Source organism: Quercus lobata, chromosome 8, assembly GCF_001633185.2.
Source record: "Quercus lobata isolate SW786 chromosome 8, ValleyOak3.0 Primary Assembly, whole genome shotgun sequence".
NCBI lineage: Eukaryota > Viridiplantae > Streptophyta > Magnoliopsida > Fagales > Fagaceae > Quercus > Quercus lobata.
The window spans coordinates 4,237,842-4,248,998 of record NC_044911.1 but is presented as its reverse complement, the minus strand read 5'-3'; the positions used below and the strand labels follow the sequence as shown (position 1 = coordinate 4,248,998).

Genomic DNA, 11,157 nt, shown 5'->3' with positions numbered 1-11,157 from the left:
AATGGGAGGGTATACAATGGGAGATTATATGCTCCCACCTCAAGATCATGTTGTAAATACTGGTGAAACCCTCCATTGTCAAGAGACACATTTAGAGGAGGATGACGAAGACGAAGACGAAGACGAAGACGAAGATCATGCAACGAATGATGGTGAAAGTATTGATGGTGTGGATGAGTACGAAGAGAGGATTGAACGAGGTGACCTTGAGAACGATGTGGATGACCATGAAGTCGTTCCCCATTTTGAAGAGGAAAATATGGAGTTCCATGATGAAGATGATGCAGACGATGATATTGGCATCCAGCGTGATACAAATACAACCACTGGCTACAGACCTCCTGCCGACTCATTCTACGCAAATACTTAGGAAAATATGTTTGATCCTTCACGTCTATTAGAACCATTTGTTTGTACTTGGCAAGATGGGATGCACTTTTGTAAAGGGTTGACTTTTGCAAATAAATCGGCGGTGAAACGTGCATTGACAATATACGCAGCAAATGATAATAGAAATTTTATAACCCGGAGGTCGAGCACCACAAAATTGTGCGTCGCATGCGTTGATGACAACTGCAAGTAGTATGTTGGGGCATTCAAGAAGAATAAACTTAATGGTCTGTGGGTGGTCACGTCTTATGTGGGTCCACACACTTGTATACCCTTTGGCCTGCAAAGAGACGGTAGAATGATGGATTCTAATTTTGTTGCATCAGAAATTGTGGAAAAATTGCGACAAAATCACACTGCTCGTATTGATGAGCTCTGGGAGATCATACGTACTAAGTATAATCATGAGCTTTCTTACTATAAAGTATGGGACGCAAAACAAAAGGCAATTGCTAAGATATTTAGGGATTGGGAGGAGTCTTACCAAAGGTTGCGGAAATTGTTGTTGGCATACTTGGATCAGGACTCAGGTACCAAGTACAGCTATCACACCATACCTAGGCCATACGAAAGTATTGCGGTACTTCACTATGTATATTGGGCATTCGCTCCATGCATTGCTGCATTCAAATATTGCAGGCCAGTGATCAGTATTGATGGGACTCATTTGTATGGTAAATACAAAGGGGTGTTGATGATTGCAATGGCAACTGATGCTAACCAAAAGGTTTTGCCTCTCGCCTTTACTGTTGTAGACAATGAGTCAGGGCCTAGTTGGGGTTGGTTTTTAGAGTGTGTTAGGACTTCCATAGAGCATGTCATACCTAAGGATGGCATTTGCATTATTTCTGACTGACATAAAGGTATCAAATGCGCCATTCGAGAGTGGCCTATAGGTGAGGACGGAAGAGAACAGGTATATCATCGATATTGCCTTCGACATGTTGCTAGCAACTTCAACACAAAATTTAAGGACCCGACTTTAAAGGCATTGGCCTTGAAAGCTGGATATGCAACTCATGAAGCAAAATTCACGTCCATAATGCAAACCATTAAGGAGGCCGAGATTAATTTACTGAGGGGTGTAGACCCTACTGATCGCCACATCCTAAGCTATATGCCTTACACATATCTAATGAGTGAGGATGTTGATAAATGGACCCAGTCACAGGATGGTGGAAGACGTTACGGGGCAATGACAACCAATATCTCTGAGTGTTTTAATGGGGTACTTAAAGGTGCCCGCGGTTTGCCCATTGCTGCAATGGTTGAGTTCACATGGTCCAAACTTGTTGCATATTTCTACGATCGACATGAAAAAATTCTTTCTGATCTCTCTCAAGGTAAGGTGTGGAGTGATTATGCAATGAAGATCTATAACAAAAATGAGCAGAAAACTGCAGGACACACTCTGAGGAATTTTAATCATGAAATTGGTGTATATCAAGTGGTTACCCCGAATAACGATCATAGAGGTGGAGGGGGAAACCACAGTCATGAAGTGCACGTAATTGAGCAAACATGTGGTTGTGGGAAGTGGCAAAACTTGAAGATCCCTTGTTCACATGCAATTAAAGTTCTTAAAGGTCTACACCTCGATGCGACCAGCTATATTGACCCATGTTACAGTTTGAACAACGTCATTCAGACATATTCACATCATTTTGTGGTGCCAAAATCAGAGTCATTGTGGAGGGATGTTCGCAGACCACGGTGGGTGCCTAACCCACAGCTGTTGCGGGGCAAAGGTCGTCCTGTGAAGTCAAAATTAAGGAATGAAATGGATGGAATACAATGAGAATGGGGACATCTAGGGTTTAAATCCCCACTCCCAACTTAAAATGTATCAAAAAAACATTGACACAATACCTTTGTAGCAACTTTTAGTTTGAAGTTCAATTATTCCATTTTTAAAGATCTTATGGTTTCAGTAACTAATGTTCTTTATTTAACTGCTTGTCTGAGAGGGAGCCAACCTGGCAGTTACCATCAAATAGAAAACCAATTCCTCAAACAAGCAGTTATTATCTGCTCAACAAAGACTAGTTGCTTTCTTCATACAGCATTATGGCATAATAAATTGCCCACTGTTCTTTGTACTTTTTCTTAAAATCTCTTGGAAACCCATCAATTGGGTTATTTTTAATGATAATTTAAGTTTTAATAGTGGTAAAGCAGTAAGACATAATCTTAAATGGAGGATATTTTGACTTTTCTCTATTTTATTTTATTTTATCCCTTCGGAATGAGAAATCTTATGCAAAAGTTTGGTAAAAGAGGAATGCCGATGTAGACAAATTGTGAAGTAGCTAATGACTGATCAAAAACAAAAAAAATAAGAAGGGGAGAAAAAAATAAAAAAAAGAAACAAAAAAGAAGTGGCTAATAAGCTAGATTCTAATGACAAGTTGACAACGCTAGTAAAAATAGCATTTAAAGTGGTGTTGATACAACTTTGGTGATAATTGACAAATCATGCTTATACTTGAAAAATAATATCATGTGACACATTATTTGTGTTTTATACTAATATTAATGACCAAGAAAAAAATTTGTTGACTTTTCCATAGCCAACTTAGAACCCAGTTCTAAATCAGACTAAATTGGATGAGATATGCTTGTTTGAACATAGAGGAAGTCCTAGAGATATTGTTGTCCATTTCTGCTTTAGAATCAGTTTAAATGGGCCAAGAATCTTGTAATTTAGTGACATTTCCTGATCTCTTTTATAAGGAAAACAGCGTTTAAATCCCCCTCAATAATTGAATAGGGTTTAGGTTTTGTTTTCAAAGAGGCATTTGGTTCCTAGAGTTCAAAAGCACCCGTAGCTTAAAGCCGTAAGTTCTATGTGCTTTGTTCACCGAATCAAAGCCACCCAAATATGCAAAATCGATTCTAGATACCTAAAACCAATTTATGCCAAGCCAGCTAACGTAAACAAAACTTCTAACCAAAATCCCTTAATCAAAACTAAATCTAATCCATCTATTTAAACTAATTAAACAAAACCATTCCTAACCGAAAAACCTAAATCATAACCAATCAACCAAAATACATAACTGAAAAAAGACTATGTAATTTGTTTCTTCAATAGCAAACTACTAATTGCTTTTTTATATGCATATAATTTAGTAATTTGTAATGGTACGCAAGCACTATAAATATATGAGATAACTATTTCATATAAACTTGTAAGTTCTAAGCTCCTAATAGACAAGCAAATGGGCCTAATGAGATATACAATTCTCTCGTAAAAGCTATAATCCTAATCAGCAATAACAATCTAACCTGAAGCCAGAAATTTGGAAAGTCTTAAGGATGGCAGCAACAATATGCACTATCCAAGCAAGAATGTCATCTGCACTCACCAAATCCAAACCCAAATTTCATAAAAATCATAAAATAAAAATTAAATAAAGTATCTACCACAAAATCCAAACCCAAATTTCACAAAAATCAAAACTGAAAATTAAATAAATAACCTAAATGTTAAGTATCCAAATCCAAACCCAAAATTTCACAATAATCAAAACAAAAAATCAAATAAATAACTTACCAAGCAAAATCGGAATGGGTAACCAAGCAAGTTTGACTTCAGCCAAAGAGAGTTGAATGTCATCTGCACTCACCAAATCCAAACCCAAATTTCATAAAAATCATAAAATAAAAATTAAATAAAGTATCTACCACAAAATCCAAACCCAAATTTCACAAAAATCAAAACTGAAAATTAAATAAATAACCTAGATGTTAAGTATCCAAATCCAAACCCAAAATTTCACATTAATCAAAACAAAAAATCATATAAATAACTTACCAACCAAAATCGGAATGGGTATGTGTATGGGTATGGTGAGGAAAAATGAATGGGTATGGGGGTGGTAATGAGAGAGAGGGAGAAAAGGAGAAAGGATCTCCTAGTGAGGGAGAGAGAGATCGACGAGGAGAGGAGCCGATGGCTGGGCTCAGCCTCGTCGGCGTCGTCGCTGGGCTGGGCTGGGCTCTGCTCGTCGATGCCGGCGGGGTTCTGTGTGTGTGTGAGCATGTGTGAATGTGAGAGGCCGTGTGAGAGATAGAGAGAAAATGAGAGAGCTTTGTGAGTGTGGGAAATGAAAATGTAAGACTGAGGGTGAGAGAGTCAGAGCGCTCTGGTTTGTGTGAGAGTGAGAGGGTGTGAGCGTGAGTGTGAGTGAAAGTGAGACAAATGCAATAGACGAAGACGTTAAATTTGAAAAACCCCAATTGGAAACCGAGTCTCTAAGACTCGATTTCCGGTTGCAATACACGTGGAAATCGAGTCTAAGAGACTCGATTTCCATGTCAATGCCAGATGGCAACTCTGCCACATCAGACGTGGTCAAGCATACAAATCGAGCCTTAAAAACTCGATTTTGAAGCCCAAAATCGAGTCTTTAAGACTCGAGATGCTATAAATGAAATATGTTTCTAAAGAGAGCCTACTAACTAGATAGTTTCGTTTTTAAGGCCAGTTGGCCATTTTCGCCCAAAAGAGAGAAATAAAATGGGAAAGGGTTTGAGAAGATGAAAAAAGATATTTTACGGGCATGAAGCCGTCGAATTGGGTGGCTTGGACGAATTGCTCTCATTAAGGGTTCTTTTGTTCGCAATGCCAAGCCTATTCCCATCCATACTTTCTCCCCTCAACAACCCCGCCAAGCAACCAACAATTATCCTGCTGAACATCTGGGAATTTATTGGTACAAGGGTTCTCTTGAAGGACGAATTGTTCTCATTAAGCGTTTAGATCAATTTTCCGATTTAGCCATCAATGATTTAGTGATTTCTGCAAAAATGAGTGGTCACAGCAATGTTTTAAAGCCCATAGGCTGTTGTCTCCACACTCCATCTCCCATTGCAGTGTTTGAATATGCCGCCAATGGTATCCTTGCAGATCGAATTTATGTCTCCCACCGACGTCAGCCAATGGTGTGGGAGAGAAGGTTAAAGATTGCAAGGCAGATTGCTCATGCTCTTTCTTATCTCCATACTGCCTTCCCAAGACCTGTCATCCACATGGCTATACATACGACAAATATCTTATTAGATGAACATGATATTCCCAAATTGTCCGACTTTTATTTTTCTGTATCAATTCCCGAGCGTGAAACTGACGTGAACGCTCCTTTTGTTTTAAGGTTCTGCGCCCCTGAGCTTAAAGCAACAGGCAAGGTAACTGAGAAAGCTGATGTATATGATTTTGGTCTGATTCTTCTAGAACTTTTAACTGGAAAGGATTCTTGGCAAATATCTAGATTGACAATTGATAAAGATTCTAGTTTAGTAGCATACATACATAACCGTGCTCAAGGTAGTTGCATAAACGAGATTGTGGATCATGCAATCTTGGCTGAAGGAGGTGCTAGTTTACAGTACCAATTACAGGCTGTGGCAGACCTTGCCTTGACATGTACAAAAGAAGATCCACAAAGAAGGCCAACTATGGTTGATGTCACCAAACAACTCAGGCGGATTGAGAGGTTCGTTCCATTACTAATTACTTGCATTCATCCAAACATCTATTAGCTTAAATTAACTAATGTCAAATGCTAGGATGATAGATTGAACTCAATTTAATTAATTATGATATAAAACAAATTTCAACTGTTATGGTAATTTGCTCATACAAAAGAATCATATATTATTCTTAATGAGTGCAACCCAATTTTGCCAACAGATTTAATACATAGCTAAATAGATTCACATTATTGCATATTAAAATCTTTTAGCCATGACAACAAGCAGAATTTACTTAATTTTAAAAGAGATGGCCATGGAAGGAATTTAGACATGTTAAAAGCTTACTTGATGAAGAACCATTTAATGCTATTATCAAATTCCCTTTGCTACTGAGAAGCATGCCTAATAAACTATTATGGATGATAAAGGAAAATTTTCTATTAGATCAGCTAATGGTTTTTCTCAACCACACAGATTCACACAGGAATGTGAGGCACTTTTGGGAAGTTTGCAGAATTTAAAGCTTCATGAGCGTCTTGAAATGTTATTATGGAAGATTGCAAATGATATCTTACCTACAGAAGCTCGAATGAAGCCAACATGTAAGATGGAAACTACTTGCTGTCCTTTGTGTGAAACTGAAGAAGAAACATGCCTGCACTTGTTCAAAAACTGTTCTGTAGCAAAAGCAGTTTGGTTTAGCTCAAGCTGGGGGCTCTTTATTGAGTCATTGAATGCTAATAACAGCTTTGATCTCATTAAGAGTATAGTCAGTCCTCCAGCTAATGTGTTACCTGAGCAGGTCACCAAGGACAGCAAAAATTATCGATCACATTTGGAGTTTGAGAAATCAAGTGGTGTGCGAGAATAAGAAAATAAATTTCCAAGCAATTCCTTTCCAAAATTTCTCAGAAATTTGAAGTGCTTGATTATGCATCATTTAAGGGCAGACTTCTATTGATCATCTATGAAAGGCAAGTTGTGTTGTAAAAGTGGCCTCTGGAAGGCCTCCTGAAGCTTAACTGTGATGCAATTGAGTGCTTACAGAGCTCCTATACTGTTTAGTTGGCTTGTAAATTTGGAATGGTATGCTCATTTAGACAAGCAAAGCATTGTGTCCTTTTGTCCTTTCAATATAATTTACATTTTACGAATAATAGGAGAGTGGGACCTGTTAATCATGCAATAGATTCACATTATTGCATGTCCCAAGTGTTTTAGGCATGTCAACAGGCATAACTACTTATTTGATGTCAGAAGATTTCCTGATTCACAATGGCTCAGAGGTTGTGAATCAAGAACAGAGTTGATTTTAAAAGACTTCAATAGCTCAAAAATTAGACATAAAAAGGCAAAGCCAAGCTAGATTAGTATACATTATACAATGTATATATCCTTCTGGTAAGCTAGAACCTAGTCTGGCAGATTTATTTCCACCTGATACTGTGTTTTTAATCGTTGATGTGAAGTTGGGTAGGAAAAGACATATACAGTATTGCCCCACAATTGATCATAATAACCACTATATCTATATTAACTCATTCCATTTATCATGAAAAAATGAAATCAATCATCCCTGTATACAGCTCTGAAAGAAAATACATATGATGTCCGAAAAAGAATGAACCAAAAATTGTCCGTAGAACAAGCAGAGATGTGCCTCTTGCTATAGTGTTACTGTAAGAGAATAAAGCAAAAAACTAACACTACCCTAATGGAGATGTGCCTACTGCCTAATCCTGCTTCAATATGTTATCTATAAAAAACTAAGATGGCACGTTCTAAGGGAGATAAACACTGATATAATTGCCATAATTTAATACAAAACTTTGCTGAAGAAATGTAGCTGCATAGGCCTGCTCAAAACTTTTTGGATGGAAGTGACAAGAAACATCAGCTCTAGGTCACACAAACTCATCTGATACCCAGAAACTCTAATCCAGTAGCCTTGGGTGTCAATCCATGCTGAGACAGATATTCAGCATTGCAAAACTTACTCAGATGCCTCATCCCACTGTCACAAAGAATAGTCACAATAGTGTGACCAGGGCCAATGGATTGTGCCACCCTAACGGCTCCAACACAATTCATGGCTGATGAACTTCCAAGAAAGAGCCCATCATTCTTCAAAAGAAACCTGATAAAGTTCAAGCAGCTTAGCATGAAAACACATAAATTAATTGTGTAATAATCAAGGAAAATGGGTGAAAGAATGAATTTTTTTATGTTTCATCATCGGAAAAATATTAATGGTAAATCAAAAAGGGGAAAGCGTCCACAGTACTGTAGAATCAGCAGTACAACAAACTCATCGAGTTGGAACAACTTTTTCCCATTAGTTCCATTTCTCAACCTCTCAGCAAAATATATCACTTTAAAAAAACAAAAGCATACACTTACCTAGACATTTCAACAGCTTCCAAATCTGTGCCTCTGAAAGCTCCATCAAGTTTTGCCCTCATGAAATTCTGTGTTAACCTGTTGATTCCAATTCCTTCAGTTATTGTGTCAAATGGATTCTTAAGTCTTTGTCCTTCAGCCTCCTCTCTAGTGTACATCACCCCTCTTGTAACCTTATTGAATAAACCAGAACCGGGAGGATCTATCAAGAAGCACTTAATGTTTGGATTTTTTTCCTGTTGAACATACACTAAGGGACTCATTGACTACTTCAATATGAACGTTTAAACAAATGGAGGGAAAGAAATTAACCTGGAGAAACCTGGAAACACCAGCCACTGTCCCTCCAGTGCCTGCAGCCGCTACAAATGCATCTAAACTACCTCCAGTCTGATCCCAAATCTCAGGCCCAGTACCCTCATAGTGGGCTCGGAAGTTTGCTAGATTTTCAAACTGATCAGCAAAGAAGCCACCTTTGCAATTATGTGGTAGAGCCGAACTTTGTTTCTCTCCACCAGTTGTGTAATCAATGGTTTGCTCCAGGTATTCACCATTCATTTGGTCAGCTTTTCTATGCTTTGATGCTGCCTCATTTGCTTCTAGTGCCCTTCTGCGTGCAATATTGACAAAGTGGTCCCTGTGTGTAATTGAGACAGGTCTTACCCTCTCAACAGTAGCTCCAAGGGATTCAATTATTTGAGACTGAGACAAATTTGCAAAGAGTAGAAAAGTTAAGTACATTGCAGTACATAAAAGTGGAGCAAAAGAAAGATAAGAGAGAAGGAGAGGGATTTTTTTTTTGGGGGGGGGGGGGGGTTGGAGAATCTATATCATATTAGAGTATTTAGCCATGCATCCATTCATATCTTACAGCTTCCCTCACCGTGCTAACATTTTTTATGAAATCTAAAAATTATTCACAATTCAGACATCTACTGACCTACAACCACTGGATTGCTACCTATGAAAAAATTATGTGAAAAAAATGGCCACAATAATCTGCCTAGAAAAAAGAAATAAGAAGAGAAAGCTTGGTTTATTTTGCTTCAAGCCTTATCTAACCACTAAATTGCATATAGCAAGATCAGTGTGGATATTCTAGTTCATGAGGCTAGGAAAAGAACTGGAAGCAAGACATAATCATCATTGTTTAAGGAACTTTATATATTTCAAGAATGAAGTATACCCAAATATGTCCTGCTGCTATCAAATGGTTCGTGATGCATAAGTTCCCTAACAAGTCAATAATGTAAACCTTGAAGGTCGTAGCAGAAACACAGAACACTGCTCATTAGGAATACTTTCCATATATACCTTCTCAATAGCAGCGTCATCGGGGATAACCACATGGCATTTGCATCCATAGGCAGGAGCAACTGTAGCAAGGCTGATAGCAGTGCTTCCTGCACTCCCCTCAGTAACAATTCCACCTTGAGCTAGCTTCCCAGATTCTAAAGCCTGCATAGAGTCACAAATTAGAATGCATACAAAATAAGACCAACACCAATGATCAACAAACACAGCATTCTATACCAAACATTAATTTTCAAAATAATTGGCATTACTTTCTTTACTATTCACCAAGGCATTCATATCACTAGCCATTTATTATTTTAGAGATGTTTCATTCATATTTAGCATTATTCCATCCTTTACAAAGCAATGTACCGCTTGAACCAATTAAGGTAGCATAAAAAAAACAAGCATACAAATAACATTATAAGATTCCTATGATTGCCAATTCTTACTATTACCAATTCTTCAAAATAGCTGCTAAGAGTACTGAAATTTGTGCTTGATGGTTTGGTAAAATTCAGTTTTCAGAAAATTCTCAACTAAGTCAGATATTTGTATTGATCTCAGATTACTACAACTTCTTGAATACCCAAACAAAGATAAATAAAACACCAACATTAAAATTTCTTCCTTTTTTTCCCCCTAAATCATTCCAACAACACCAAATAAAGAAGTTTAGATAACAGATATTTACCTCTTCAATTATTTTGACCGCAACTCTATCTTTCACACTCCCTCCAGGATTCAAAAACTCACACTTCCCAAGAATCTGAACAACCCCACAAACAGAACAAAACAGAAACATCATCCAAGGAAGAAAGAAGAAACTAATCTTTGGCATGAAAGTTGAAACTTCTCTCAAAATGAAAATTAAATGAACTGGACACCAAAAAAAAAAAAAAAAACTTATTAAAAACGAAAACTAAAGAAAACCCAGATGATAAAATGAAAGGAAAATTGAAAAAGTGGATTGCTTTTTATTAACCTCGCAGCCAGTGGCATCAGAGAGGCTGTTGATGCGAATCAAGGGAGTGTTTCCAATGGCATCAATAAGCCCATTTCTGGGCTTCTTCTTATTCTTCTTTAAGAGGGCCAAGTTGGGTTTTTTGGAGCTGAACAAGTAGGAAAGCACCGCCAGGGATATAGCAGCAGCAGCGACAATAGCGCCTGTGGTTCTCACAGGCGCCATTGCAGCAGTTCGAACCCAAGGCCTCGGACCAAAAACCTTTTAAGATTAGTGCACCGATTGAAGTGTCCTAGAAGGACTGGAAATTTATTAAGATAGGTCATGTTAACACGTGATTGTGTCAATCATCATCTTATAAAAGTTTTTACACTATTTTGTATTAAAAAAAAAAACTTTACTTTATTATTTTTTTATAAAATATTTCATAAAATAATTTTTAAACTAATATGCACCATCAGTTAACTTTTCCATTGTAAGATTACCAGACAAATAAATGGATGTCAGAAGCTGGATGGGCTGAATCTATGGACCTCTTTATTGTGATCGTTGCACAAATTAAGTGTCATTCCCCCAAATTTTAAAAAATGAGAATGTTATTACCCCAAATTATAAAAGTAAAAGGAGGT

The 11,157-nt window shown here is 37.5% G+C and overlaps 3 protein-coding genes and 1 long non-coding RNA gene across 4 annotated transcripts; 2 read left to right on the top strand and 2 right to left on the bottom strand.

Annotated features, from left to right (window-relative positions):
- The first annotated feature begins 691 nt into the window (after positions 1 to 691).
- LOC115956134 lies at positions 692 to 2,188 on the top strand. Its single transcript, XM_031074602.1, has 2 exons — positions 692 to 1,169; positions 1,254 to 2,188. Exons 1-2 carry the CDS (start codon positions 692 to 694, stop codon positions 2,186 to 2,188), a joined length of 1,413 nt encoding a protein of 470 aa, XP_030930462.1.
- A 1,496-nt stretch (positions 2,189 to 3,684) lies between these two features.
- LOC115955994 lies at positions 3,685 to 4,228 on the bottom strand. The gene is made up of 3 exons (XR_004084241.1): positions 4,208 to 4,228; positions 3,947 to 4,009; positions 3,685 to 3,748 (listed from the first exon to the last, which is right to left on the bottom strand). It is a non-coding gene; the product is annotated as an uncharacterized LOC115955994 (long non-coding RNA).
- A 24-nt stretch (positions 4,229 to 4,252) lies between these two features.
- LOC115956133 (non-functional pseudokinase ZED1-like) lies at positions 4,253 to 6,739 on the top strand. Its single transcript, XM_031074601.1, has 3 exons — positions 4,253 to 4,419; positions 4,962 to 5,888; positions 6,343 to 6,739. Exons 1-3 carry the CDS (start codon positions 4,253 to 4,255, stop codon positions 6,737 to 6,739), a joined length of 1,491 nt encoding a protein of 496 aa, XP_030930461.1.
- Positions 6,740 to 7,380: 641 nt separating this feature from the next.
- On the bottom strand, positions 7,381 to 10,849 carry LOC115955992 (cysteine synthase 2). The gene is made up of 6 exons (XM_031074430.1): positions 10,550 to 10,849; positions 10,259 to 10,333; positions 9,583 to 9,726; positions 8,581 to 8,970; positions 8,269 to 8,504; positions 7,381 to 8,005 (listed from the first exon to the last, which is right to left on the bottom strand). Exons 1-6 carry the CDS (start codon positions 10,751 to 10,753, stop codon positions 7,783 to 7,785), a joined length of 1,272 nt encoding a protein of 423 aa, XP_030930290.1. The 5' UTR covers positions 10,754 to 10,849; the 3' UTR covers positions 7,381 to 7,782.
- Positions 10,850 to 11,157: the final 308 nt, after the last annotated feature.

Coding starts and splice junctions, on each gene's coding strand:
- LOC115956134 (XM_031074602.1), top strand. CDS start 692: ATGGATTCTAATTTTGTTGCATCAGAAATTGTGGAAAAATTGCGACAA. Junction 1,170..1,253: donor TGAGTCAGGGCCTAGTTGGG/GTTGGTTTTTAG, acceptor ACTGACATAAAG/GTATCAAATGCGCCATTCGA.
- LOC115956133 (XM_031074601.1), top strand. CDS start 4,253: ATGAATGGGTATGGGGGTGGTAATGAGAGAGAGGGAGAAAAGGAGAAA. Junction 4,420..4,961: donor GTCGATGCCGGCGGGGTTCT/GTGTGTGTGTGA, acceptor ACGGGCATGAAG/CCGTCGAATTGGGTGGCTTG. Junction 5,889..6,342: donor CAACTCAGGCGGATTGAGAG/GTTCGTTCCATT, acceptor TCAACCACACAG/ATTCACACAGGAATGTGAGG.
- LOC115955992 (XM_031074430.1), bottom strand. CDS start 10,753: ATGGCGCCTGTGAGAACCACAGGCGCTATTGTCGCTGCTGCTGCTATA. Junction 9,727..10,258: donor CGGTCAAAATAATTGAAGAG/GTAAATATCTGT, acceptor GACTCTATGCAG/GCTTTAGAATCTGGGAAGCT. Junction 8,505..8,580: donor GTGTTTCCAGGTTTCTCCAG/GTTAATTTCTTT, acceptor TATGTTCAACAG/GAAAAAAATCCAAACATTAA.